At 43.5% G+C, this 24,401-nt stretch overlaps 1 protein-coding gene across 6 annotated transcripts in view; it reads right to left on the bottom strand.

Annotated features, from left to right (window-relative positions):
* The window catches only part of ANK1 (ankyrin 1), a 183,501-nt gene that overhangs the window by 43,618 nt on the left and 115,482 nt on the right, over positions 1-24,401 (bottom strand). For all 6 annotated transcript variants that reach the window (XM_044278999.1, XM_044278997.1, XM_044279000.1 and 3 more), the window contains 10 exons: positions 24,110-24,334; positions 23,854-24,008; positions 22,168-22,379; positions 21,842-22,046; positions 20,912-21,008; positions 20,600-20,828; positions 18,533-18,658; positions 9,037-9,156; positions 5,267-5,351; positions 305-379 (listed from right to left, as the gene is read on the bottom strand). In XM_044278999.1, coding sequence (XP_044134934.1) covers positions 305-379; positions 5,267-5,351; positions 9,037-9,156; positions 18,533-18,658; positions 20,600-20,828; positions 20,912-21,008; positions 21,842-22,046; positions 22,168-22,379; positions 23,854-24,008; positions 24,110-24,334 — 1,529 coding nt within the window. The remainder of the gene's footprint in view (positions 1-304; positions 380-5,266; positions 5,352-9,036; positions 9,157-18,532; positions 18,659-20,599; positions 20,829-20,911; positions 21,009-21,841; positions 22,047-22,167; positions 22,380-23,853; positions 24,009-24,109; positions 24,335-24,401) is intronic.

The following is a 24,401-nucleotide window of genomic DNA, read 5'->3' as shown; positions in this document are numbered from 1 at the left end:
AAACTGCATTTCTGGGGGCGGTTATAATGTCAGTTCTAAAAAAATCCATGAAAAGACAAACAATAAATATATTAACCCAAAAAAACGAAACCTTGAGCACAGCGCTAATGCACAGTAACACATGGTAAGTGACGTGGATGATGGTGTTCTCTGTTCAAGGACAAGGACACTGTGACAATATGCTCAGGCCCTTGATTGATTGTTTGTGTCCAGAACAGATGATGCCCCTACAATGATATTTTACAGGGTTAGTTATAATTAGTATGAAGGGCATGAGTCTTCCAGTGTTGGAGTGTAAGCTCACCGGCCCAGCTTAGACCCAGGTGCTCTGATATAACGGCCATCTTCATGTCAAAGCGCTCCGTGCCACTGAGAGAGCCTGGGGAGACAAGGAAAAGGGGGTGACTTTGGAGCAGTAAAAATGTAGGACAAATTAAAGAGGCAGAAAATATAACGTGTAAAAAATAGGAAAACAAACTTTGGGGGAGAAGATTGGATATCATAAAAGACATAGGAGATATAAGGGGCTGTAACTAATGTAGTAAATGTCTAATACTGGACTGTAGAAAAGAGTCCCAGGGTACTGTAAGAGGAGAGTGAAAAGGTACTGTGAGATGGGACCGCGAGAGGAAAGTATGAGGGGACGGCGAGAACAGTAAAGGCCCCCACATGCATATGATAATCCTATGTATCTGACAGGGTATAAAAGGGTATCTTATGTATATGGCGGCCTCCTGACTTCCCTAAGGCTGGGTTCACACTTGCGCGTTTTACGCGCGTTTTTGACGCGCATTTTTATGCGCGTTTTTGTAATAGTAAACGCGCGTTTGACGCGCGTTTGTGTGATTCACTACAGTGTCCTATGGCCACAAACGCCCCAAAAGTCGCTCATGTACTTTTTGGAGCATCGGGCGTTTTACAGCGCGATCGTACGCGCTGTAAAACGCCCAAGTGTGAACCATTCCCATAGGGAATCATTGGTTTCTCCTTGTTGAGCGTTTTACAGCGCGTAGGAACGCGCTGTAAAACGCTCAGGTGTGAACCCAGCCTAACAGATGATGTCAGGGGACGAATGGATTGGACATGTTGAATTTCAACACCCAATCCATTTGCTCTCAGGGGAGATAAGCCACCACTAGAGGTGTCTGAAAGTGATTTATTCCCCTCTCCCCATTCAAAACACATACACAAGAGTGCATAGGCGGTCGGGAGGAATAGCTGTCAGCAGACTACTATTGATGGTGTGTGAGCTCAAGAGGGACTCTAAGAGGACAGTATGATGGGACTGACAGAGGACAGCAAGAAGGGACTGTGGGGGAAAAGTAGGGATTGACATGGCACACATGGACACCTTAAAAGACGGAACTGAAAGAGGACTGTAAGAGGAAACTGTATAAAGAGAGTAAGAGGGGACCGTGGGAGGACAGTATGAGGGGACTATGAAAGAATAAGAGATGCGATTTTGAGAAGAAAGCAAGAGGGGATTGTGAGAGAGACAGTAAGAGGTGACTGTGAAAAAATAGTAAGATGGGACTGTAAGACTAAACTAAGAGGACTGTGAGAGAACAGTATGAGGGGACTATGAAAGAACAGAATATGGCAGTGTGAGAAAAAGTAAGAGGAAAATGTGAGGACAGTATCTTAGATACAACTGTAAAAAGAAAGTTAGAGGGGACTCTGATAGAACAGCAAGAATGGACTGCAAAAATAGACTGACAGGACTGTGAGAGGACAGTAAAAGGGAACTGTGAAAAGAATATAAAAGAACATAAGACAAGACTATGAGAAGACAGTAAGAAGGGGCTGTGAAAAATCAGCAAGAAGAGACTGTGAGAATAGACCAAGAGAGGACTGTGAAAGGACAGAATGAGTGGACTATGAAAGAACAGAAGACAAGAGTATGAGAAGACAGTAAGAGGGGACTGTAAAAAGAATAGAAATAAGAGAAAAGGCGAAGATTGTAAAAGGGGACCGTGAGAGGACAGTATGAGAGGATAATGAAAGAACAGGAGATGTGACTATGAGAAGAAAATAAGAGGGGACTGAGAGACTGAGAACTTTGAGAGAACAGTATGAGGGGACTATGAAAGAACAGAAGATGGAAGTGTGAGAAGGAAGTATGAGGTTACTGTGAGAAGAAACTAAGAGAGGGCTGTGAGAGGACAGTAAAAGAGGACTGTGAGAGGACAGTAAAAGAGGACTGTGAGAGGACAGTAAAAGAGGACTGTGAGAGGACAGTAAAAGAGGACTGTGAGAGGACAGTAAAAGAGGACTGTGAGAGGACAGTAAAAGAGGACTGTGGGAGGACAGTAAAAGAGGACTGTGAGAGGACAGTAAAAGAGGACTGTGAGAGGACAGTATGAGAAGACTATGAGAAGGGACTGGGAAAGAAGAGGAGCAAGATGGGACTGAGACAATAGACTGAGAGAGAGCTGTACGAGGACAGTAAAAAGAAACTGTGAAGATAGTAAGAGAGGACAGTCAAAGACTGTAAGAGGGGACTATGCAAAAGACTGAATGGGCAGTATGAAGGGACTGAGGACTGAGATAGGACAGTAAAAGGATAGCAATAACAGGACAATTGATTAAAGGTATGACTGTAGAAGGTATTAGAGAAGAAAGATATGTAGGTGGAGGGTTGGGACAAAAGAAAAAGGCAGTGAAGAACTACCCAGTATATGACCATATATGTAACATACTGTCCCCAACCTGTCCTAGCTTATTTCTTAGGGGCCGTGCGCATCATGTTTTTAATCTCCGCTGAGCATTCCAGTAAAATGATATTCAGATATATCCCTCAGTGGGTCCATTCACTTAAGGCCTCATGCACACGACAGTATTTTTTCACTGTCCGCAAAACGGGGTTCCGTTGGTCCGTGATCCGTGACCGTTTTTTCGTCCGTGGGTCTTCCTTGTTTTTTGGAGGATCCACGGACATGAAAAATGAAAAAAAAATATAAGTCAAGTTTGCCATTGAAATGATAGGAAAAAACGGACACGGATCACGGACACGGATCACGGACACGGATGACAATCTTGTGTGCATCCGTGATTTTCACTGACCCATTGACTTGAATGGGTCCGTGAACCGTTGGCCGTGAAAAAAATAGGACAGGTCATATTTTTTTCACGGCCAGGAAAAACGGATCACGGATGCGGCTGCCAAACGGTGCAGTTTCCGATTTTTCCACGGACCCATTGAAAGTCAATGGGTCCGCAAAAAAAAACGGAAAACGGCACAACGGCCACGGATGCACACAACGGTCGTGTGCATGAGGCCTAAATTGAACAGCCCTGCTTCAACTTCTTTCCGCCTGCTTGCATTTGGGGGGACACAATACCGTAGTATATCTCATTATTCTGTCCATCAAATAAGACGTTCACAGACAGAAAGCTGGTTAAAGCCTAATCATTTGGACTCCATCTGCCTCATTAATATGAGTGGATCTGCTGAGGAATACGTTTGAATGTCGTTTTTGGGTATTAACATGTATTCCCCCAGAGGAATGCTCGATGGGGAACGAAAATGTGATGCTAAAGGTCCCTCATCTATCTCCCTGATCTTATTTGCTCATCTATGGTTTATCATTCCTTGCCCACATATATCTACAATCTTCTCTTCCTTCTCATAATCACCCAGTAATAATATTCATTCATTTCCAGTTTCTTATCTTTGAAGAATTCTGCTGTACCTACAGATAAGTCTATTCTTTGTAAACTACTGTATAGTGATATACGGAACCACAGTTTTCTAGGGGTGCCGTATATAACATACCTGTACAGATCAGTTATACTAATGCATGCCTGAGACCTTAAAGGGGTATTCCCATCACAGACAATGGGGGCATATTGCTAGGATATGCCCCCATTGTCTGATAAGTGCGGGTTCCACCTCTGGGACCCGCACCTACACCGAGAACGAAGCGGGGAAAGTGGTGGAGGGCACACTGCGCATGCGCAGCCGCCCTCAATTAATTTCTATGGGGCCGCCGAAAATAGCCAGTCCCATAGCGCTTGGCGGTGTTCGGATCCCGGGAAACCCGGGGTCTTGCAGCCACCACTCTCCCCGCTCCGTTCTCGTCCCACCTCTGTGACCCGCACCTATCAGACAATGGGGGCATATCCTAACGACAAGCAGACAATTATCAAGAAGGAAGCCTTTCTTCCAGTTAACTGCCTGCTCGTCAGTGAGAAGAAGAGCTGCATTTACATGCTTCGACCATCTCCACTATGGCTACTGCGATCTCTCGTCCTCATACAAATTCATTGTTTCTGGGCAGCAGATCCCTGTTCACACAGCTGCCCAGAAACAATGATTATGGTGTCCACACCAAAAACCATTTCACCCGATGAATGAGCGTTTTCTGCAGCACTTGTAAATGGGCCAATTATCTGGATAGCGTTTGTACGAATATTTGTTCCCAATAATCGGACCGTGTAAATCCGCCATTAGTTTGAGACCTCATGCACACGACCGTTGACCGTTGACTTTCAATGGGTCCGTGGAAAAAACGGAAAATGCACCGTTTGGCATCCGCGTCCGTGATCCGTGTTTCCAGTCCGTGAAAAAAATAAGACCTGTCCTATTTTTTTCACGGCCAACGGTTCACGGACCCATTTAAGTCAATGGGTCCATGAAAAATCACGGATGCACACAAGATTGTCATCCGTGTCCGTGATCCGTGTCCGTTTTTTCTTATCATTTCAAAGGCAAACTTGACTTAGATTTTTATTTAATTTTTCATGTCCGTGGATCCTCCAAAAATCAAGGAAGACCCACGGAAGAAAAAACGGACACGGATCACGGAACAACGGAAACCGTTTTTGCGGACCGCAAAAAAAAATGTCCGTGTACATGAGGCCTTAGTCATATATGCTTTAAAGACAAGAAAAAAACTAGATATCCCTTTATTATTGGTAATCTTGATGTGGACACAATGGACGAGATTTATCAGAATTTTTTAAAGGGAAAATTGGTGCAGTTGCTAATGGCAACCAATCAGTTTTTCTTTTAATTTTCCAAAAGCCTGTGACCTAACTGGTAATAAGTAACCGCTTTAATTTTCGCCTGCACAGCACTTGATAAATTTCACCCATGCCTTGTGGAACAAAGTGATAGGCGGTTGAGTTCCGTAGTGTGTTATTTCAGAGATTTTGCCACATCTACTCAGTTCTAAATAATCTTTCTAATCTATTCTCTCCCTCTTCTGTGATCTGCCACATATATCTCTACCAACCATGTACTCAGTCTGCCCCTCTGTCTCACCCCTTGTGCTGTCATTCAGAAGGCTGTATCTCTCTCTCAGAGCAAGTGGGGTCAGCGTCCTCCTCCTGTCCAGGCTGCCTGGTCCCTGTGATAACACAACTCAGTTTTACACAACTACATAATGGTACAATATAGTAACACTCAATGTAAAGCAGACAGGACATGGACGTGAATATAAGTAAAAAAAATAAAATAAAAAGCACAATAAAAGGCAACAAGTTACAAGACAAACGAAATAGCTGCAAAACCACAACACATAATGTAAGACAAGTGAGAAAAGCGAAGCCAAAGCTAAATGACCCAACAGAAAGAAATTTACATGGTGAAAAGGCACTAGACTACCGTATATAAAGGAAAACTGTGACATGATGGCTTATATTACTGACTACACCCACGTAGTCAAATTATATGCAGTTACACCCAAATAATCTTATTCTGCAGCTCTGCCAGGTCTCCTATCTGAGGGCAGCATACAAAGAGCGAGTGACGCTGAACTCGGCGATATATAGTTTTCTATGATTTTATTCAGTCTTTTCATGTAAAAAGCTGTGTAACTGTGAGTCCTGCTTTCTCCGCCTACACATAGAGAAAGCCTGTGAGTCCTTCTTCACCCATCCTCAAATAGAGAGTCTGTGAGTCCTGCTTTTCCTGCCATATACAGAGAAGAAGCCACGTGAGTCCTCTTTCCTGTGCCCACACATAGATGAAGCCTGTGAGTCCTCTTTCCTGTGCCTACACATAGATGAAACCTGTGAGTCCTACTTTCACCGTCCACACATAGAGAAAGCCTGAGAGCCCTGCTTCCCCTGCCTACACAAAGATAAAGCCTGTGAGTCCTCTTTCCTGTGCCCACACATAGATGAAGCCTGCGAGTCCTCTTTCCTGTGCCCACACATAGAGAAAGCCTGTTAGTCCTCTTCCCTGTGCCTACACATAGAGAAAGCCTGTTAGTCCTCTTTCCTGTGCCCACACATAGAGAAAGCCTGTTAGTCCTCTTTCCTGTGCCTACACATAGAGAAATCCTGTGAGTCCTCTTTCCTGTGCCTACACATAGAGAAATCCTGTGAGTCCTGCTTACATTGCCTACACATAAAAAATGCCTACAAGCCCTGCTCTCTATGCTCACATGTAAAGAAAGCCTGTGAGTCCTGCTACACATAGAATAGTTATTCATGTTTACAAACTTAGGGGGTCATTTACTAACCAAAAATATGCCTATATTAGGCGTATTTCTGGTGCAAATTGAGGCACAAAGGTCCTTTGCACCGCAATCTGTGACTTTTCCCCGCTCACACCAGGTCTACAAAAGTGGGCATGGCAGCCCATCTCATTCACCATTGTCTACGCCTGTTTTAGCTGTAGAAAATGGTCTATATGTATGATAGCTAGGAAGCTGTCTTACATTTAGAAGCGGCGGTAGATCCGCCGAAGTTACGTAAAGGCAGGGGCCTCTACATAACTCCAGCAGATCTACCATCAGCTAAAGGGGATATTAAGACCCTCTTATTATGGAGAAGCTGTGAATCACAGTGTGTGGGCAGGGAAGCAGGCTTTCTCTATGTGTGGGAGGGGAAAGCAGGATGCACAGGCATTCTCTATACGTCGGCGAGGGAAACAGGACTGACAGGCTTTCATTATATGTGTGTAGGGGAATCAGGACTCACAAGCTTTCTCTATATGTGGATAAGGGAAAAAGGACTCATAGGCTTTCTCTATGTGTAGGTGTAGAAAGCAGGACTCACAGGCTTTCATTATATGTGAGTAGGGGAATCAGGACTTACAAGCTTTTTCTATATTTGGGTGAAGGAAACAGGACTCACAGGCTTTCTCTATGTGTAGGTGGCGAAAGCAGGACTCACAGGCTTTTGCTTGTGTAGGTAGAGAAAGCAGGACTCACAGGCTTTCACTATATGTGGATGAGGGAATCAGGACTCACAGGCTTTCTCTATATGTGGGTGAGGGAAGCAGGACTCACAGGCTTTCATTATATGTATGTGTGGGAAGCAGGACTCACAGGCTTTCGCTTGTGTAGGTAGGGAAAGGAGGACTCACAGGCTTTCACTATATGTGGATGAGGGAATCAGGACTCACAGGCTTTCTCTATATGTGGTTGAGGGAATCAGGACTCACAGGCTTTCTCTATATGTGGGTGAGGGAAGCAGGACTCACAGGCTTTCTCTATATGTGGGTGAGGGAAGCAGGACTCACAGGCTTTCATTATATGTATGTGTGGGAAGCAGGACTCACAGGCTTTCATTATATGTATGTGTGGGAAGCAGGACTCACAGGCTTTCTCTATGTGTGGAGAGAGAAATGATATCTCACAGGTTTTCTGTATATGTAGACGGTGGAGTAGGACTCACAGGCTTTCTGTATGACACCTGCAGCAGATAAACAGCTTTTTAAATGAAAATACTACATAAAACCATAGAAAAATGTATATCCCTGAGGTTAGCATCTCTCCCTCAAGCCTATGTTGCTCTCAGATACGAGACCTGACAAATCTGCTTTAAACTAGATTTTCATTCTGTAATATGCAGAGCATTACAAGAATTTGAGCAAGCCTTACCATTAGGCCTCATGCACACGACCGTTGTGTGTTTTGCGGTCCGCAAATTGCGGATCCGCAAAACACGGATGGCGTCCGTGTGCGTTCCGCAATTTGCGGAACGGCACGGACAGCCATTGATATAACTGCCTATTCTTGTCCGCAAAACGGACAAGAATAAAACAGGTTATATATTTTTTTTGCAGACCACGGAACAGAGCAACGGATGCGGACAGCACACGTAGTGCTGTCCGCATCTTTTGCGGCCCCATTGAAGTGAATGGGTCCGCATCCAAGCCGCAAAAACTGCGGCTCGGATGCGGACCAAAACAACGGTCGTGTGCATGAGGCCTTAGGAAAAGGTTTTCCTACTTCCCTCTTAGGCAGTATTTACAAAGGTTTTGCACTAAGCAAATCTGCAGTGGATTTTTAGATCATTTTTAGGATCTCAGTGGATTAAAGGGATTGTCCAGGAATGATCTAAAATGGTCGCCAGCAATCTGTCCTAGAGAGAGAGAAAGACGGGTTGCCCCCATTTGCAGACCTGCCTAAGGGGGTGAGGGAGCGGGGCCTCATCACACACTGTGATCTTACATTTGCATATACTACACAATGGTGAGCGTTCCTGTCAGGCTGCTCAGCCATGATGGAATATCGTAGGCAGGATCATGTCATTATCATATACTGTAGAGCAGTGTAGTGTGCATTGAGGCCCTGAAACCTCACCCTACTAGGCAGCTCTGCAGCTGGTGGCAACCAGTACTGCTCACGTTCTTGGACAGGCTGCTGGCATCCATTTTAAATCATTCCCGGAGAACCCATTACATTTCCCTGAAGGTCAGTGGAGCTAATCGTAAACTATTTGTCGTGGTGTAAATAATATGAATTTCCCTTTGGAATCGCTGTAAAGTATGTCCAGAATTAGGTGCAAAATCTGCAGGACAGAATCCTAAACATGTGATCATGGCTTAATGAATTAGCTGCAGAATTGGGAATGCAGCTCTGGATTATATTACAGGTTGTAATTCAGCATTAATGGTATGTATTTACAGAACTTCCCAACACTTTACATAGCCTTTTTTATATTGAACTGTAAAATGATGTTCAAATGATGCAGCACTGGTTCATGTGAATGTATTTCTGTGTAATAATCACCCAGCTGACAGTGTGAAACCATTTAACCTTGGCTGAGGCATACTGGACTCTCATGAACCCATCCTACCTGTGTGTACTGTGGCATTGTGACATTCAAATGGCAAAGGACATGCGGGGACGGTTCATATTTCGTAGATTTGCGCAAGAAGGAGAAAGATCCACATGGTTCCCGGCTGCTGTCCCGCACCTAAGCAAGAACAAATATCACATTTAATTTACATTACCACATTACTAGCATTTTCTCTCACGCTTTGTATCCAATTTTTTTCATGGAAGCCTATAAGGAAAAATTTAATTTTAATGTTAATACATGATCATAGTATGAACTTGTTATTTTGAAGGCTTATATACGAATTATATATGTAGTTGTTGTATCAGGACACACACTTGCCTCAACTTTAGCCTTCAGGACCCTGCTATTTTTCACCTTAAGGACCAGGCTGTTTTTTGGAAATTTGACATGTGTTCCTTTATGTGGTAATACCTCTGAAACGCTTTTACTTATCCAAGCCATTCTGAGATTGTTTTCTCGTGACACATTGTACTTCATGATTGGGTAAATTTCAGTAAATATTTTTCATCTTTATTTGAAAAAAAATATCCCAAATTTACCCAAAAATTGGAAAAATTTGCAACTTTCCAAATTCCAATTTGTCTGCTTTTAAAACAGATAGTGATACCTCATATAATAGTTATTACTTTGCATTTCCCATATGTCTACTTTATGTTTGGATGATTTTGTGAATGCCATTTTATTTTTTTGGAGACGTTAGAAGGCTTAGAAGTAAATCTTGAAATTTTTCAGAATTTCCAGTTCAGTTATGAAGTCACTGTGGGGCTTGCATAATAGAAACAACCCTTAAAGGGAACCTGCCACCAGGATTTTGTGTATAGAGCTAAGGACATGGGTTGCTAGATCGCCGCTAGCACATCCGCAATATCCAGTCCCCATAGCCCTGTGTGCTTTTATTATGTAAAAAAAAAGTAACCTGATATGTGTCCTATCCCTGAGATAAGTCCAGCGTGAAGGAGCCCAGCACCGCCCCGCATCCTCAGAATCTCCTCCCTTCTCCCCGACGTCAGAAAGCTAGAGCGCCATAATCTGAGGCTGACATCAGCCTCAGGGAAGGAACTGCGCAGGCGCTAGCTCGCGCATTGCGAGATTACGGTGCTCTAGCTTTTCTGACATCGAGGAGCAAGGAAAAGATTCTGAGGATGCGGGGGCGGTGCTGGGCTCCTTCACGCTGGACTCATCTCAGGGACAGGACACATATCAGGTTAATTTGCATATGTATCAAATAGTTTTTTAAACACAATAAAAGCACACAGAGCTATGGGGACTGGGTATTGCGGATGTGCTAGCGGCCATCTAGCAACCCATGTCCTCAGCTCTATTCCCAAAATCCAGGTGACAGGTTCCCTTTAAATGACCCCATTTTAGAAGCTACACCCCTCAAGGTATTCAAAACTAATTTTACAAACTTTGTTAACCCTTTAGGTGTTCCACAAGAATTAAAGGAAAATGTACCGGTATATGAAGTTTCAGAATTTAACTTTTTTGGCTGATTTTCCATTTTAATAAATTTTTTCCAGTAACAAAGCAAGGGTTAACAGACAAACAAAACTCATATGTGGTCGTAAACTGCTGTATGGGCACAGAATCTAAGTAACAGCATATGGTTTTTGGAAGGCAGATTTCACTGGGATAATTTTAAGTTGCCATGTCACATTTGAAAACCCCCTGATGCACCCCTAGAGTAGAAACTCTAAAAAAATTACCCAATTTTGGAAACTACGGGATAAGGTTGCAGTTTTGTTGGTACTATTTTAGGGTACATATGATTTTTGGTTGCTCTACATTACTTTTTTGCAATGTTCATCTGACAGGTTAGATCACATGCTATTGTTATAGAGCAGGTTGTTACAAACGTGACAATACCAAATTTGCCAACTTTTTTTGGTTGTTTGTTTCCGTTTTCCATAATAAAGCATTTTTGAAAAAAAATTGCCTTTTTAACACAGTTTTTATTTTATTTTTTCACAGTTTTTTTTTTAAACCCTCACCTGAGGGTTTAGATCATGTGATATTTTTATACAGCAGGTTGTTACGGACGCAGCGATACCTAATATGTATACTTTTTTTTTATTTATCTAAGTTTTACAAACTTTTTTTTAAACAAAAAATCATGTTAGGTAGGGTCTCATTTTTTTGCGGGATGAGATGACGGTTTGATTGGTACTATTTTGGGGCGCATGTGACTTTTTGATCGCTTGGTATAACACTTTTTGTGATGTAAGGTACCAAAAAATTGCTTTTTTGACACCGTTTTTATTTTTTATTTCTACGGCATTCAGGTGAGGAGTTGGATCATGTGATATTTTTATAGAGGCGGTCATTACGGATGCAGCAATACCTAATATGTTTTATTTTCTTTCTTTGTTTTATTTTTTCTACAATTTTATGTGTTTTATTTTGGGAAAGGGGCTTTTTTACTTGAAACTATATATTTTTTTTATGAAAAACACTTTTTTTTAACTTTTTATTAAAAACTTGTTATTTTTTTCCCACTCTGGGACTTCAACTTCTGGGGTCTGATCCCCTCTGCAATGCATTACAATACATCCTGTATTGTATGCTGACAGCCTGCCTGTGAGAAGGCAAGCCCCGATGCCTATGGAAGGCATTGGGCTGCTTTCTCTGCCATCGGGTCCCCGTCACTGCAGCGCTAGGATACGATGGAGATGCGGAGGGCACTCGTATCCTTCGCATGCCGCAGTAAGCTTTGACCGCAGCAGGTCCTCTTTAAAGGGTTATCTAGCTACATAGATTGACTCTCTGTGTGGGATGTCTCTGTATCAGAAGGACGGCCAATTGATCTCAATAGGAATTGTATAATAAACTTTATTTCTCGCTTGCTGCCGAGTTCCTCCACAGATTACAGCTGTTCACTGGGGGTCTTAGCAGTAGAAAATGTGATCAAAATATTGTTGGGGGTCCCTTCTAAGCAAAAGTAATTGTTCAAAGCATTGAACCCCATTAAAGAGTCTCTGTCAGCATGATCAACCCTATAAACCAGACATATTGCCTGTTGCCCCCTCTGCAGAAGGGAGGGAGCGAGGTGCGGGGAGGATAGAATACTTACTAATCTTTCTATCCTCCCAGCTGCTGTGCTCCTGTGCTGTCTGTGAAGCCGCCAGTACCTTCACCTCTAGAGTCGCCGATCAGCTGTTTGAGGAGGGCGCTGTACATTGTATAGTGGCCGTGCTTGGTATCGCAGCTCAGCCCCATTCATTTGACTGGGATTAAACTCCGCCTAGGGCATTTCAGGTGACTACCTCTTGAAGCTCAACAAGAGAATGCCAAGAGTGTGCAAAACAGTAATCAAAGCAAAAGGTGGCTACTTTGGACATTAGACCAGTGGAAATCTGTGCTTTGGTCTGATGAGTCCAAATTTGAGATCTTTGGTTCCAACCACCGTGTCTTTGTGCGAGGCAGAAAAGGTGAACGGATGGACTCTACATGCCTGGTTCCCACCGTGAAGCATGGAGGAGGAGGTGTGATGGTGTGGGGGTGCTTTGCTGGTGACACTGTTGGGGATTTATTCAATATTGAAGGCATACTGAACCAGTATGGCTACCGCAGCATCTTGCAGCGGCATGCTATTCCATCCGGTTTGCGTTTAGTTGGACCATCATTTATTTTTCAACAGGACAATGACCCGAAACACACCTCCAGGCTGTGTAAGGGCTATTTGACCATGAAGGAGAGTGATGGGGTGCTGCGCCAGATGACCTGGCCTCCACAGTCACCGGACCTGAACCCAATCAAGATGGTTTGGGGTGAGCTGGACCGCAGACTGAAGGCAAAAGGGCCAACAAGTGCTAAGCATCTCTGGGAACTCCTTCAAGACTGTTGGAAGACCATTTCAGGTGACTACCTCTTGAAGCTCATCAAGAGAATGCCAAGAGTGTGCAAAGCAGTAATCAAAGCAAAAGGTGGCTACTTTGAAGAACCTAGAATATGACATATTTTCAGTTGTTTCACACTTTTTTGTTATGTATATAATTCCACATGTGTTAATTCATAGTTTTGATGCCTTCAGTGTGAATCTACAATTTTCATAGTCATGAAAATAAAGAAAACTCTTTGAATGAGAAGGTGTGTCCAAACTTTTGGTCTGTACTAGCAGAAGGACCTGGCTTTGCACGGGTATATTTCATCTATTTCATTTTATGTTTCCGTGTGTTGTAAAAAGATATCAACAGTTTCCCCCATAACAGTGACCTCTACAGTGCCCGCCCCTTTAACTGTGACTTTCACTGTGACCGCCCCTTTAACTGTGACTTTCACTGTGACCACCCCTTTAACTGTGACTTTCACTGTGACCGCCCCTTTAACTGTGACTTTCACTGTGACCGCCCCTTTATTTGTGACTTTCACTGTGACCGCCCCTTTATTTGTGACTTTCACTGTGACCACCCTTTTAACAGTGACTTTCACAGTGGCCGCCCCTTTAACAGTGACTGCCCCTTTAACAGTGACTTTCACAGTGACCGCCCCTTTAACTGTGACTTTCACTGTGACTGCCCCTTTAACTGTGACTTTCACTGTGACCACCCCTTTAACTGTGACTTTCACTGTGACCGCCCCTTTATTTGTGACTTTCACTGTGACCGCCCCTTTATTTGTGACTTTCACAGTGGCCGCCCCTTTAACAGTGACTTTCACAGTGGCCGCCCCTTTAACAGTGACTGCCTCTTTAACAGTGACCGCCCCTTTAACAGTGACTTTCACAGTGACCGCCCCTTTAACTGTGACTTTCACTGTGACCGCCCCTTTAACTGTGACTTTCACAGTGACCGCCCCTTTAACTGTGACTTTCACAGTGACCGCCCCTTTAACTGTGACTTTCACCGTGACCGCCCATTCAACTGTGACTTTCACTGTGACCGCCCTGTTAACTGTGACTTTCACTATGACTGTCCCTTTTACTGTGACCGCCCCTTTAACTGTGACTTTCACAGTGACCGCCCCTTTAACCTTGACTTTCACAGTGACCGCCCCTTTAAGCAGTAAAGAAATATGGCTGGGTTGTTATGGAAACCTGGAGTAAAACTGTGTTTATGGTAGTTGGGATTTGAAGAGAAAGACTTGCAGGCTTGTATTTGGGGTGGGGGGGCTAATTTTTCGGGGAATATCTCAGTAACGGTATGTCCTAGAGAGCTGAGACCCGGTCTAAAACCTCCCTGGACACCTGGTGTACCTGTGTGCCAAATTTGGTGAAGATCGGTCCAGTCGTTTGGTCGCGCATAAAGAACGTCTAGACAGACAGATAGACAGACAGAAACTAATTTTTATATATATGTATAAGAGATCTCTACAGAACAGTGTCAGCCTATTGTCTACAGTGGAAACAGCAGCAGTTCAGTATATATTTCTTTTTTACTATAGATAGTAAAACAAAAAAATAAAAATAACATCATCAAATTCATAAAAATATGTTTAACATAAAAACTTGATTTAAACGACAGATCATTTTCTGGTGACACATCCCCTTTAACCTCTTGGGGACACAGGCCGTACAGGTACGCCCTGTGTATTTTCAATCACAGCCGCGCGGTGGGCGGTGATCGGAACAAAGTGCCTGCTGAAATCATTCAGCAGGCACTCTGTGACAATGCCGAGGGGGGTCCTGTGACACACACTCCGCTTTGGCTCGCCAGACGTTCTCGGCCGAGGAGGCATATACCCTGCTTGCCCCCGACTCCGAGAGCCCCAGCGGGGACGAGGATGACCCCATTTTCCTCTTGTCATCCGGGTCCTCCTCATCATCTAGTGATGATGATGAGCCCTCAAGGCAGCGGAGACGCCGCCAGGTGGAGCAAGGGCACCCCCATGCCAGGGACCCTGTGGCCCACATTAGTACGAGCAGCTTTGGGGCTCGTACTAGTTTTCCAGCCCACCAGATAAGTCCACCTGAGCCCCCTACCGGTGAACTTGCATGGTGTACCCCAGAGGATTTTGAGCCCGTGATTCCTGATTTTGTTGGCCAACCAGGAATCCAGATTTCCACAGTGGGCTTCACCGAACATGACTATTTTAGTCTTTTTTTCAGTGACCACTTTGTGAATCTGATGGTGGCGCAAACAAACTTGTACGCCCAACAGTTCATTGCTCAACACCCGGGCTCCTTTTTGGCTAGGGCCGGTGGCTGGACTCCGGTCAGTGCAGCCGAGATGAGGACATTTTGGGGCCTCGTGCTGCACATGTGCCTAGTCAAAAAAAACTGTGTCAGGCAGTACTGGAGTGGGGACGTCCTCTACCAGACCCCACTCTACAGTACGGCCATGACACGTTCCCGTTTTAAGGCCATTCGGAAATGCCTGCATTATGCAGATAATGCAGCATGTCCCCCCAAAGGTGATCCTGCCTACGACCGCCTGTACAAAATCAGGCCGGTCATCGATCACTTCGGGGCCAAAGTTTTGGAGGCCTATGTACCTGGAAGGGAGGTCACTGTTGATGAGTCTCTCATTGCTTTCAAGGGGAGACTCATTTTCCGCTAGTATGTTCCCTCCAAGCGGACGAGGTATGACGTGAAGCTGTACAAACTTTGTGAGAGTACCTTGTGTGTACGAGGGGCGAGATTCCCGTATTGAACCCCCAGAATGTCCCCCCACTCTGGGTGTTAGCGGGAAACTTGTGTGGGACCTTATGCACCCACTGCTAGATAAGGGTTACCACCTGTACGTGGATAACTTTTATACTAGTATCCCCTTGTTCCAGTCCCTCGCCGCCAGATCCACATCCGCTTCTGGGACCGTGCGGAAAAATCAACGCGGCCTCCCTACATACCCCCTCCAGGTACCTATCCCAGGGGTGAGACCCGTGCTCTTACCAGTCGAAACCTGTTGCTGGTCAGATATAAGGACAAGAGGGATGTCCTTGTACTGTCCACAATTCACGATAACTGCATCACCCGTGTCCCTGTGCGAGGTACCGCGGCAACGGTCCTCAAGCCTAATTGTATTGTCAACTAAAATCGGTATATGGGAGGAGTTGATCTCTGTGATCAAGTCCTAAAGCCATATAACGCCATGCGCAAAACCCAGGCATGGTACAAAAAAGTTGCGGTTTACTTCGTGCAGGTTGCCTTGTACAACTCTTTTGTGCTGTCCCAGAGCGCTGGCAACACAGAGAGATTCCTGCAGTTCTATGAGGCAGTCCTCAAGGACCTGATCTTTTCTGACTGGGAAAGAGCAGGCCGGAGTACCTCGGGAACTGGAGGCGCCCAGATCATCCCTGGCCAACACCTTCCAGGTGTGGTCCCCCATACTGGAAAGAAGGGATGGTCCCAAAAAAAAGTGCAGAGTGTGTCACAGGAGGGGGATACAGAAGGACACCACTACTCAGTGTGACACGGGCCCCGATCACCCAGGCCTCTGCATTGACGGTTGCTTCAGGGAGTATCACACTTCCATGGAGTACTAAATTTATAATCCCCTTCCCCAATTTTAATTCTATTTAGCCACAGACAATCGCCCAGAAAAAAAACAAAAAAAAAAACTATAGCTCTCCGACTTTGGAGACACTTAAACCATTTTTTATTTCTTTTCAAAAATGATATTATTTTGTAAAACTAAAATAAATAAAAAAAGTTGACATATTAGGTATCGCCGCGTCCGTAAGAACCTGAACTATAAAAATACCCCATGACCTAACCTCTTTAGATGAACACAGTCAAAAAAATAAAATAAAAACTGTGTAAAAAAAGCAATTTTTTTTGTCACCTTACATCACAAAAAGTGTAATAGCAAGCGATCAAAAAGTCATATGCCCCCCAAAATAGTGCCAATAAAACCGTCCTCTAATCCCGCAAAAATTGAGACCCTGCCTAAGACAATCGGCCAAAAAATTAAAACAAACTGACTCTCAGACTATGGAGATACTAAAATGTAATTTTTTTGTTCAAAAAAGGATATTCTAGTGTAAAACCTAAATAAATTTTAAAAAGTAGACAAATTAGATATCTCTGTGTCCGTAAGAATCTGCTCTAAAAAAATATCCCATGACCTAACCCCTCAAATGAACACAGTCAAAAAAATAAAATAAAAACGGTGCCAAAACAGGTATTTTTTGGCAAATTTTCCATTTTAATCCAGCCAAACAAAACTTAATATTTATTACACTGATTCTGCAGTTTACAGAAACACCCCATATGTGGTCGTAAACTGCTGTATGACATAACGGCAGGGCACAGAAGGAAAGGAATGCCATATGGTTTTTGGAAGGCAGATTTTGCTGGACTGGTTTATTTACACCATGTCCCATTTGAAGCCCCCCTGATGCACCCCTAGAGTAGAAACTCCATAAAAGTGACCCCATTTAAGAAACTACACCCCTCAAAACTGATTTTACAAATGTTGTTAACCCTTTAGGTGTTCCACAAGAGTTATTGGCAAATGGAGATTCAATTTAAGAATTTCTATTTTTTGTAACCTTGCCTCACAAAAATGTAATATAGAGCAAGCAAAAATCATATTTGCCAATAACTGTTGTGGAACACCTAAAGGGTTAACAAAGTTTGTAAAATCAATTTTGAAAATCTTGAGGGGTGTAGTTTCTAGAATTTTTGGGTGGTTTCTATTATGAAAGCCTGACAAAGTGACTTCAGACCTGAATTGGTCTTTAAAAAGTGAATTTAAAATTTTTGAAAAATTTCAAGATTTGCTTCTAAACTTCTAAGCCTTGTAACGTCCCCAAAAAATAAAATGGCATTCCCAGTATGAACCGAACAGGGAGTAGACATATGGGGAATGTAAATGAATAACTATTTTTGGAGGTATTACTATGTATTATAGAAGTAGAGAAATTGAAACTTGTAAATTTGCAAATATTTCCAAATTTTTTGTAAATTTGGTATCTTTTTATAAATAAAAATTATTATTTTTTTACTCCATTTTATCACTATTATGAAGTACAATATGTGACGAAAAAACAATCTCAGAATGGCCTGGATAAGTCAAAGCGTTTTAAAGTTATTCACACACAAAGTGACACTGGTCAGATTTGCAAAAAATTGCCTGGTCCTAAAGGTGAAAATGAGCCCGGCCCTCAAGGGGTTAAGTATCAGTACTCAGTGCCAAATATTTATGCTGCAGGGTGGAAACGGGTTACAAAATATGCTTACACTTGCATATAGTGCAGACAGATCATTTGGATTATTTTTAAAATTATTTCAACAAGCCTAACAGAATGCTTCTAAGATCTTGGTCATTGTATGACCTGACTCTTAAAAACATGTTCCTACATTTTTAAGGGCAAGCACAATGAGAGGCATCATGTGAGGCATCTTTCTAATACTCTGAGGGAGATTTAGTGAGCAAATTGGGCTGAAAAGGCTAAACTGAGGTAAAGTTGCTTTACTTACCAATCAGATTCCATTTTAAGAGCTTTGGAAAATGAAAAGTTGCTATGGACACCAGTTTAAGAAATCTCATAGTGTGTGACCTCCAAATAAGCAGCTACAGCCAAATAACGATCTCCTAAGTTGCTTTCTCACCTTAATGGGCAGTGCCAATCTGTTCTCTTTAAATGCCTGGAAAGTGAAGCTTCTCTGCTGTGTTGCCTTCTTGAGAGGAACTAGATTGCCTGACAGCTCCACAAAGAGTTGAGTGCCATCCATCACCTGTGGATAGAAGGGAAGTCCTGCTCATGGACTGATAAATAATCACCAATACACATGTCATAGATTAGTTCTCCTCCGTTTTAGGCAACTATTTTTGAAATGTCTAGGAGACTGCTAAAAGGGGAGGCTTCCTGTAAGAGCAGGCAAGTCTTCCAGTTGGTGCACTATTCTGATTCTGCAGATACTTACCTCATTTTGCTACCACAGGATAGAGTCCTCTTCAGTCACAGGCACTGACATACACAATGTCCTGATGTCAAGGCTTGGTCAAAGTACACTGAGCTATGAATGAACTTTGGGGAATGCACTTTTAGGGTCTGGTCTAGGGTCAGTATTTAGTTCCGAGTCTGGTCTGAGATCTGTATTTAGTGCAGGGTCTGAATTTAAATCAGAGTCTGTTCTGAGGTGTGTATTTATTCAGAGGCCTGCATTTATTGTGTCCTTATTTTGAGTTACAGTATGTACTGTATGTAGTTTAGGGTCTGGTCTGGGGGCTGAATTGATATCGGAGTCTGGTCTGAGGTCTGTATTTATTCTGTCTTTATTTTGTGCTCTGTATGTAGTTTAGGGTCTGGTCTGGGGGCTGAATTGATATCGGAGTCTGGTCGGAGGTCTGTATTTATTCTGTCTTTATTTTGTGCTCTGTATGTAGTTTAGGGTCTGGTCTGGGGGCTGAATTTATTTCAGAGTTTGACCTGAGGTCTGTATTTATTCTGTCTTTATTTTGTGCTCTGTATGTAGTTTAGGGTCTGGTCTGGGGGCTGAATTTATTTCAGAGTTTGACCTGAGGTCTGTATTTATTCTGTCTTTATTTTGTGCTCTGTATGTAGTTTAGGGTCTGGTCTGGGGGCTGAATTGATATCGGAGTCTGACCTGAGGTCTGTATTTATTCTGTCTTTATTTTGGGCTCTGTATGTAGTTTAGGGTCTGGTCTGGGCTCTGAATTTATTTCAGAGTCTGGTCTGAGGGATGTATTTATTCTGAGGTCTGCATCTATTTTCTGTCTTTATTTTGAGGTAAGTATTTAGTTTAGCCATCTGGTCCAGGGGCTGATTTTATATTAGCCTGTATGTATTCCAGAGTCTGTCTTTATTTTGCAGTCTGTATTTAGCTTGAGGTCCAGTCTGGGGTCTGAATTTATTTTGCTGACTGAATACCCCTGACGGTTTAAAGCAGGCATCCTCAAACTGCGGCCCTCCAGCTATTTCAAAACTACAACTCCCAGCATACCCAAACAGCCTAAAGGTATCAGCCTACAGCAGGGCATTGTGGGAGTTGTAGTTTTACAACAGCTGGAGGGCCGCAGTTTGAGGATGCCTGGTTTAAAGTTAGTCATGCACATGAGGCTAATGTTGATGAGACCAGCAGACCATCTAACATGTATGGTGGTCTCCTGACTCTCCCCCCAATGGCAGATATCGGCAGTTGAATTTCAGCATGCCCAATACTTGGTACTCAAGGGAGATAAGTTGTCACCAGAGGTGTCTGGCAGCAAGTTTACTCCATTGTCCCTATTGAGAACATATGCATGCTCAGCTCAGTTGAGCATGCATGTGTATGGGGGTGTCAGGAGGAGTAGATTAAGTTTGGGGTCTGTATTTACAATTGGCTTTTGATTATGAGGTCTGTATTAATTTTGAAGTGTGAGGGTATGATCGCTATAAATGGACAGGGCATAGGTAAAAAATCTAATGTAGCATGTAGCACTTAATGTGCTACTTGTGATCCCTAAGTCTATATCAGGCATTATAGTTCACTATTGATATTTGTCACCATCCAGTCAAAGAGCAACAAATAATAAAATTCAGTTACCCTGGATAAAAGCATAATTCTAGACTATGGTCTAGTAAAAGAGTAGACCCTAGATTATGGGAGACTGACCAACAGAGTAAAATCGGTAGAAGGTATCCCAGGGTTAATCATCTTTATTTAAGAATGTACCTCAATGTCCCGGCTACGTGCCACCTCAGAAAAGTTCTCATGCTGCTCCAGAGTCTTCTCTAGCTTGTCACCTGTCATACAATAACATCGTAGACGTCCTTCCCGCCCGTCTGACATTTTGGCAAAGACTACAAATCGTGCAGTATACGGAACGGCACTAAGGTCCTTGTAGAGCTGGGTGGAGAAGGAAACTGCCTCAGCGGTGCGGGGACAGTCCGAGAGCCAAAACCTGCCAAGATGATAGAAGATGTTCTATAATAGGCACAGGCTCCAGGAATGAGTATCTCAAAGGGTCATACAATACTGCTTTACCTGGCAGACACATTGGTTGTAAAATTGGCACATTCATTGGCATATATTAATTTAGTAGTCCCGGTAATGTCTTCCCACTGAGCAGGAGCTGTTCCACCTGTTCCAAGTAGGAGAAGAAGAAGAAGTGAAGGTTAATCAACAGAAGTAGTCTTAGACCTCTTTCACACGGGCGTCCGGGATTTGCTCCCGATGTGTAGCGTGTGCATTGCGTGAAAACCGTGCGAGTAGGCACGCAATTACAGTCAGTTTTGGCTGCGATTGCTTTCCAATGTTCCGTTTTTTCCGCACGAGTGCAATGAGTCTTCTTTCTTCATATTTCAGGACCTGCAAAAGGACCTTTGATGACATAATCTATCTTCATTAAGCAGGACCTGCGCTGACATCACCACGTGGTGAGCGCGATTATGTCATCAAAGGTCCTTTTGCATATCCTGAAAGATGAAGAAAGAAGACTATGCCGGCTGCGTGAAGAAGAGGATGAGGTGAGTGAATTATTTATATTTTTTAACCCCTCAAGCAACATTTTAGTAAGCATTCTGTACTAAGAATGCTATTATTTTCCTTTATAACCATGTTATAAGGGAAAATAATACAGTAAATTGACTTTTATCAATTTACTAACATCATCTCCTAGCAACCATGCGTGAAAATCGCATTGCATCCGCACTTGCTTGCGGATGCTATGCGATTTTCACGCAGACCCATTCATTTCTATGGGGCCTGCGTTGCGTGAAAAACGCAGAATATAGAACATGCTGCGATTTTCACGCAACGCACAAGTGATGTGTGAAAATCACAGCTCATCTGCACAGCCCCATTGAAGTGAATGGTCCGGATTCAGTGCGGGTGCTATGCGTTCACCTCACGCATTGCACCCGCGCGGATTTCTCGCCCGTGTGAAAGGGGCCTTATTGACAGCAGATCCCCCACCTGTTACACTGCATAGAAGTCTCAGGCTGGTGGTGTCTCCCTCTCCACTGTCTCGAGGGTTATCTTTCCAGGATGGTGGTAAGGGTATACGCAGGCCTATCGGCCGGTGAAATTTCCTGCGTCTTGGTTCCACAGTGACAATGGGGCCAAATGTTGCTTGATTGCCGAGTAACCTAGAAACCAGATCATCCGGCACAGACTGAGCCTAAGAGGACACAAAAGGTGAAATATTACTGGGCCTTCCATTGCATGCAGACACAATGTTTACGATTGTTTAGAGTCACATTACAGAGTCTTTAATGCTGTGTTTTTTGGGTGCTACTTACTTGCAATGACAACTTCACTTTCTTGGTCACAGCAGTTGGCGGGAAGGTGGCTTGAACCTGGGGCACGAGACGGCTTTTAAGGACTCCTCCTTCTGGCCCGATGAGTTCACAATCTTGACATACACGCGACATCACCACGAAGTAGAGCGGAAAGTCGGTGGTGACGATACGACAAAGACGCTTCTTGTGTAACTCCTCTTCACTCTCCAACTCTGATCGCAGACCGGGATAAAATTAGTACAGTACTTACATCAAAAGATGTGTTTTTTATCATTTTTAGTCTGACACAAGAAATATGCCGAAAACAAGAAATACATGGCAGTTGTAATATATCCCATAGTCAAAGTCACTTGGCATACAACAGGATCAACTTTGATCTTCATGTCCAAATAGTAATACTCGTATCTCTTGCCTGAAAATATCACCTCTTTCACCATAGCCATTATCTTTAATCAGATTGAAGAGAAGGAACAAAGAATGTCTCCTCCTCTGGAGGACTCAACACGTCCATGTATTACACAGAAAGCCTACTTATCTCAATAGGAACTGTGTAATACTTTGCTTTTCCTGTGGTGGCGCTGCAGGGAAAATGAACTCTTGTTGCCAGGCTCCTCCCCATATTACAGTTGATCACTAGGGGAACCATGTACTAAGACCTGACCTGTGTGATCCAATAAGACCTGTGTGATCCAACATACTCATGATTGGTGTGTGTCATCCAACCATAAGATAAGGAAGCCATTAACACCCATAAGTGCCTTAAAGGGAACCTGTCACCAGGATTTTGTGTATACAGCTGAGGACATGGGTTGCTTGATGGCCGCTAGCACATCCGCAATACCCAGTCCCCATAGCTCTGTGTGCTTTTATTGTGTAAAAAAAACGATTTGATACATATGCAAATTAACCGGAGATGAGTCCTGTCCCTGACTCATCTCACATACAAGACTCATCTCAGGATAATTTGCATATAAGTATTCCCATGTTAAAAAAAAATATATTGTATAATATTTTAAACTTTTTTTTGCCTGGGAAGCACACCTTTCCGGGTTTTCTGCCTCTTAGATGCCATAGTCGCATTTGATCACTGAGGGGGTTAAATGTCAGCGATCGGCATTACTGCCTGTCGCAGACATTAGGCCTGGGTGTCTGCTGTGTGAAACAGCAGGCACCCCTTTGCTATGGTGCCCGCTCTGCTACAGAGAGGACGCCATCTTTAAAGACCCTACATGTGATGTATTTGTACTGTATGTAGTGTGCCATGTGCCACTTGTGTAATAGGTGGAGGACTGTGACCCACCATTGCTTAGGGGTCCACCAGGGGATCGACCGATTCTTTCTGTGGGCTAGTCCGAGCCTGGCCCTGGGTTCTTTCTAGTTCCTTAGGACTGACTGCACATGGACTCCCCAGTCCCCAATCACATCACTGACCAGTGGTCACGCCATGGTAACTCTTGACTATGGCGATCAAGAACTAGGATTGGATGTTTCTCCAATCTTGGCCATTAAAGAGAAAAATAGGCTGTCATTAGCCAGCTGAAAGTGGCACAGGACACGTGTGCAGCATCTATTCTACAGCACCATAACACACAGCACTGTAGAATAAGAACCCTTATTGAGTTGTAAAAAATGTCAAATCAAAAGAGAATATAGAGACCTTTCCTTCAATTAATGTCGACATCATACCTTCATCCATACCACTCAGTGCCTCTTCCAAGTACTCCTTTCCATAACGGTTGTGATGCTCCTTCCACACGGACCCGTTATCACTACGCAGGATAACCAGTTCTCGATCACCACGTCCCACTGAAGAAAAGTGAGGGATCTCCACCACCACTGGGCTATAAGAATAGGAGTTAGATATATACTTTAGTAAGATTAGGAAAAGTATAACAAAGGTAGTGATATAACCTGAGCGGCATTAGCAATTTATGGAACCCACCTAAGAAATTGTGCCCCAGTAGGACCCAGAGCAATGATCCTGCTGGTCAGCCCCTCTTCCTCACCCAACGGAGGTGGGCAGTTAAGCTTTTGTGGTTTGACAAGGCGACATGTTATTCGTGTGGGTGCAGCACAGGTCCTGGGTGGAATGATGACTCTCAGACCATTGTGACGGCTTCCGCGCATTGATCCACCTCGGGCGTCTACCATAAAACTGACTAAAAACCTGCAATAAAAAGTAATTTGGAGCTCATAATACTCAATCAGTGATAATCTACATAAATGCTGGCATG

The sequence above is a fragment of the Bufo gargarizans genome, chromosome 2, assembly GCF_014858855.1.
Source record: "Bufo gargarizans isolate SCDJY-AF-19 chromosome 2, ASM1485885v1, whole genome shotgun sequence".
NCBI lineage: Eukaryota > Metazoa > Chordata > Amphibia > Anura > Bufonidae > Bufo > Bufo gargarizans.
This window is presented reverse-complemented; position numbering and strand designations above follow the sequence as displayed.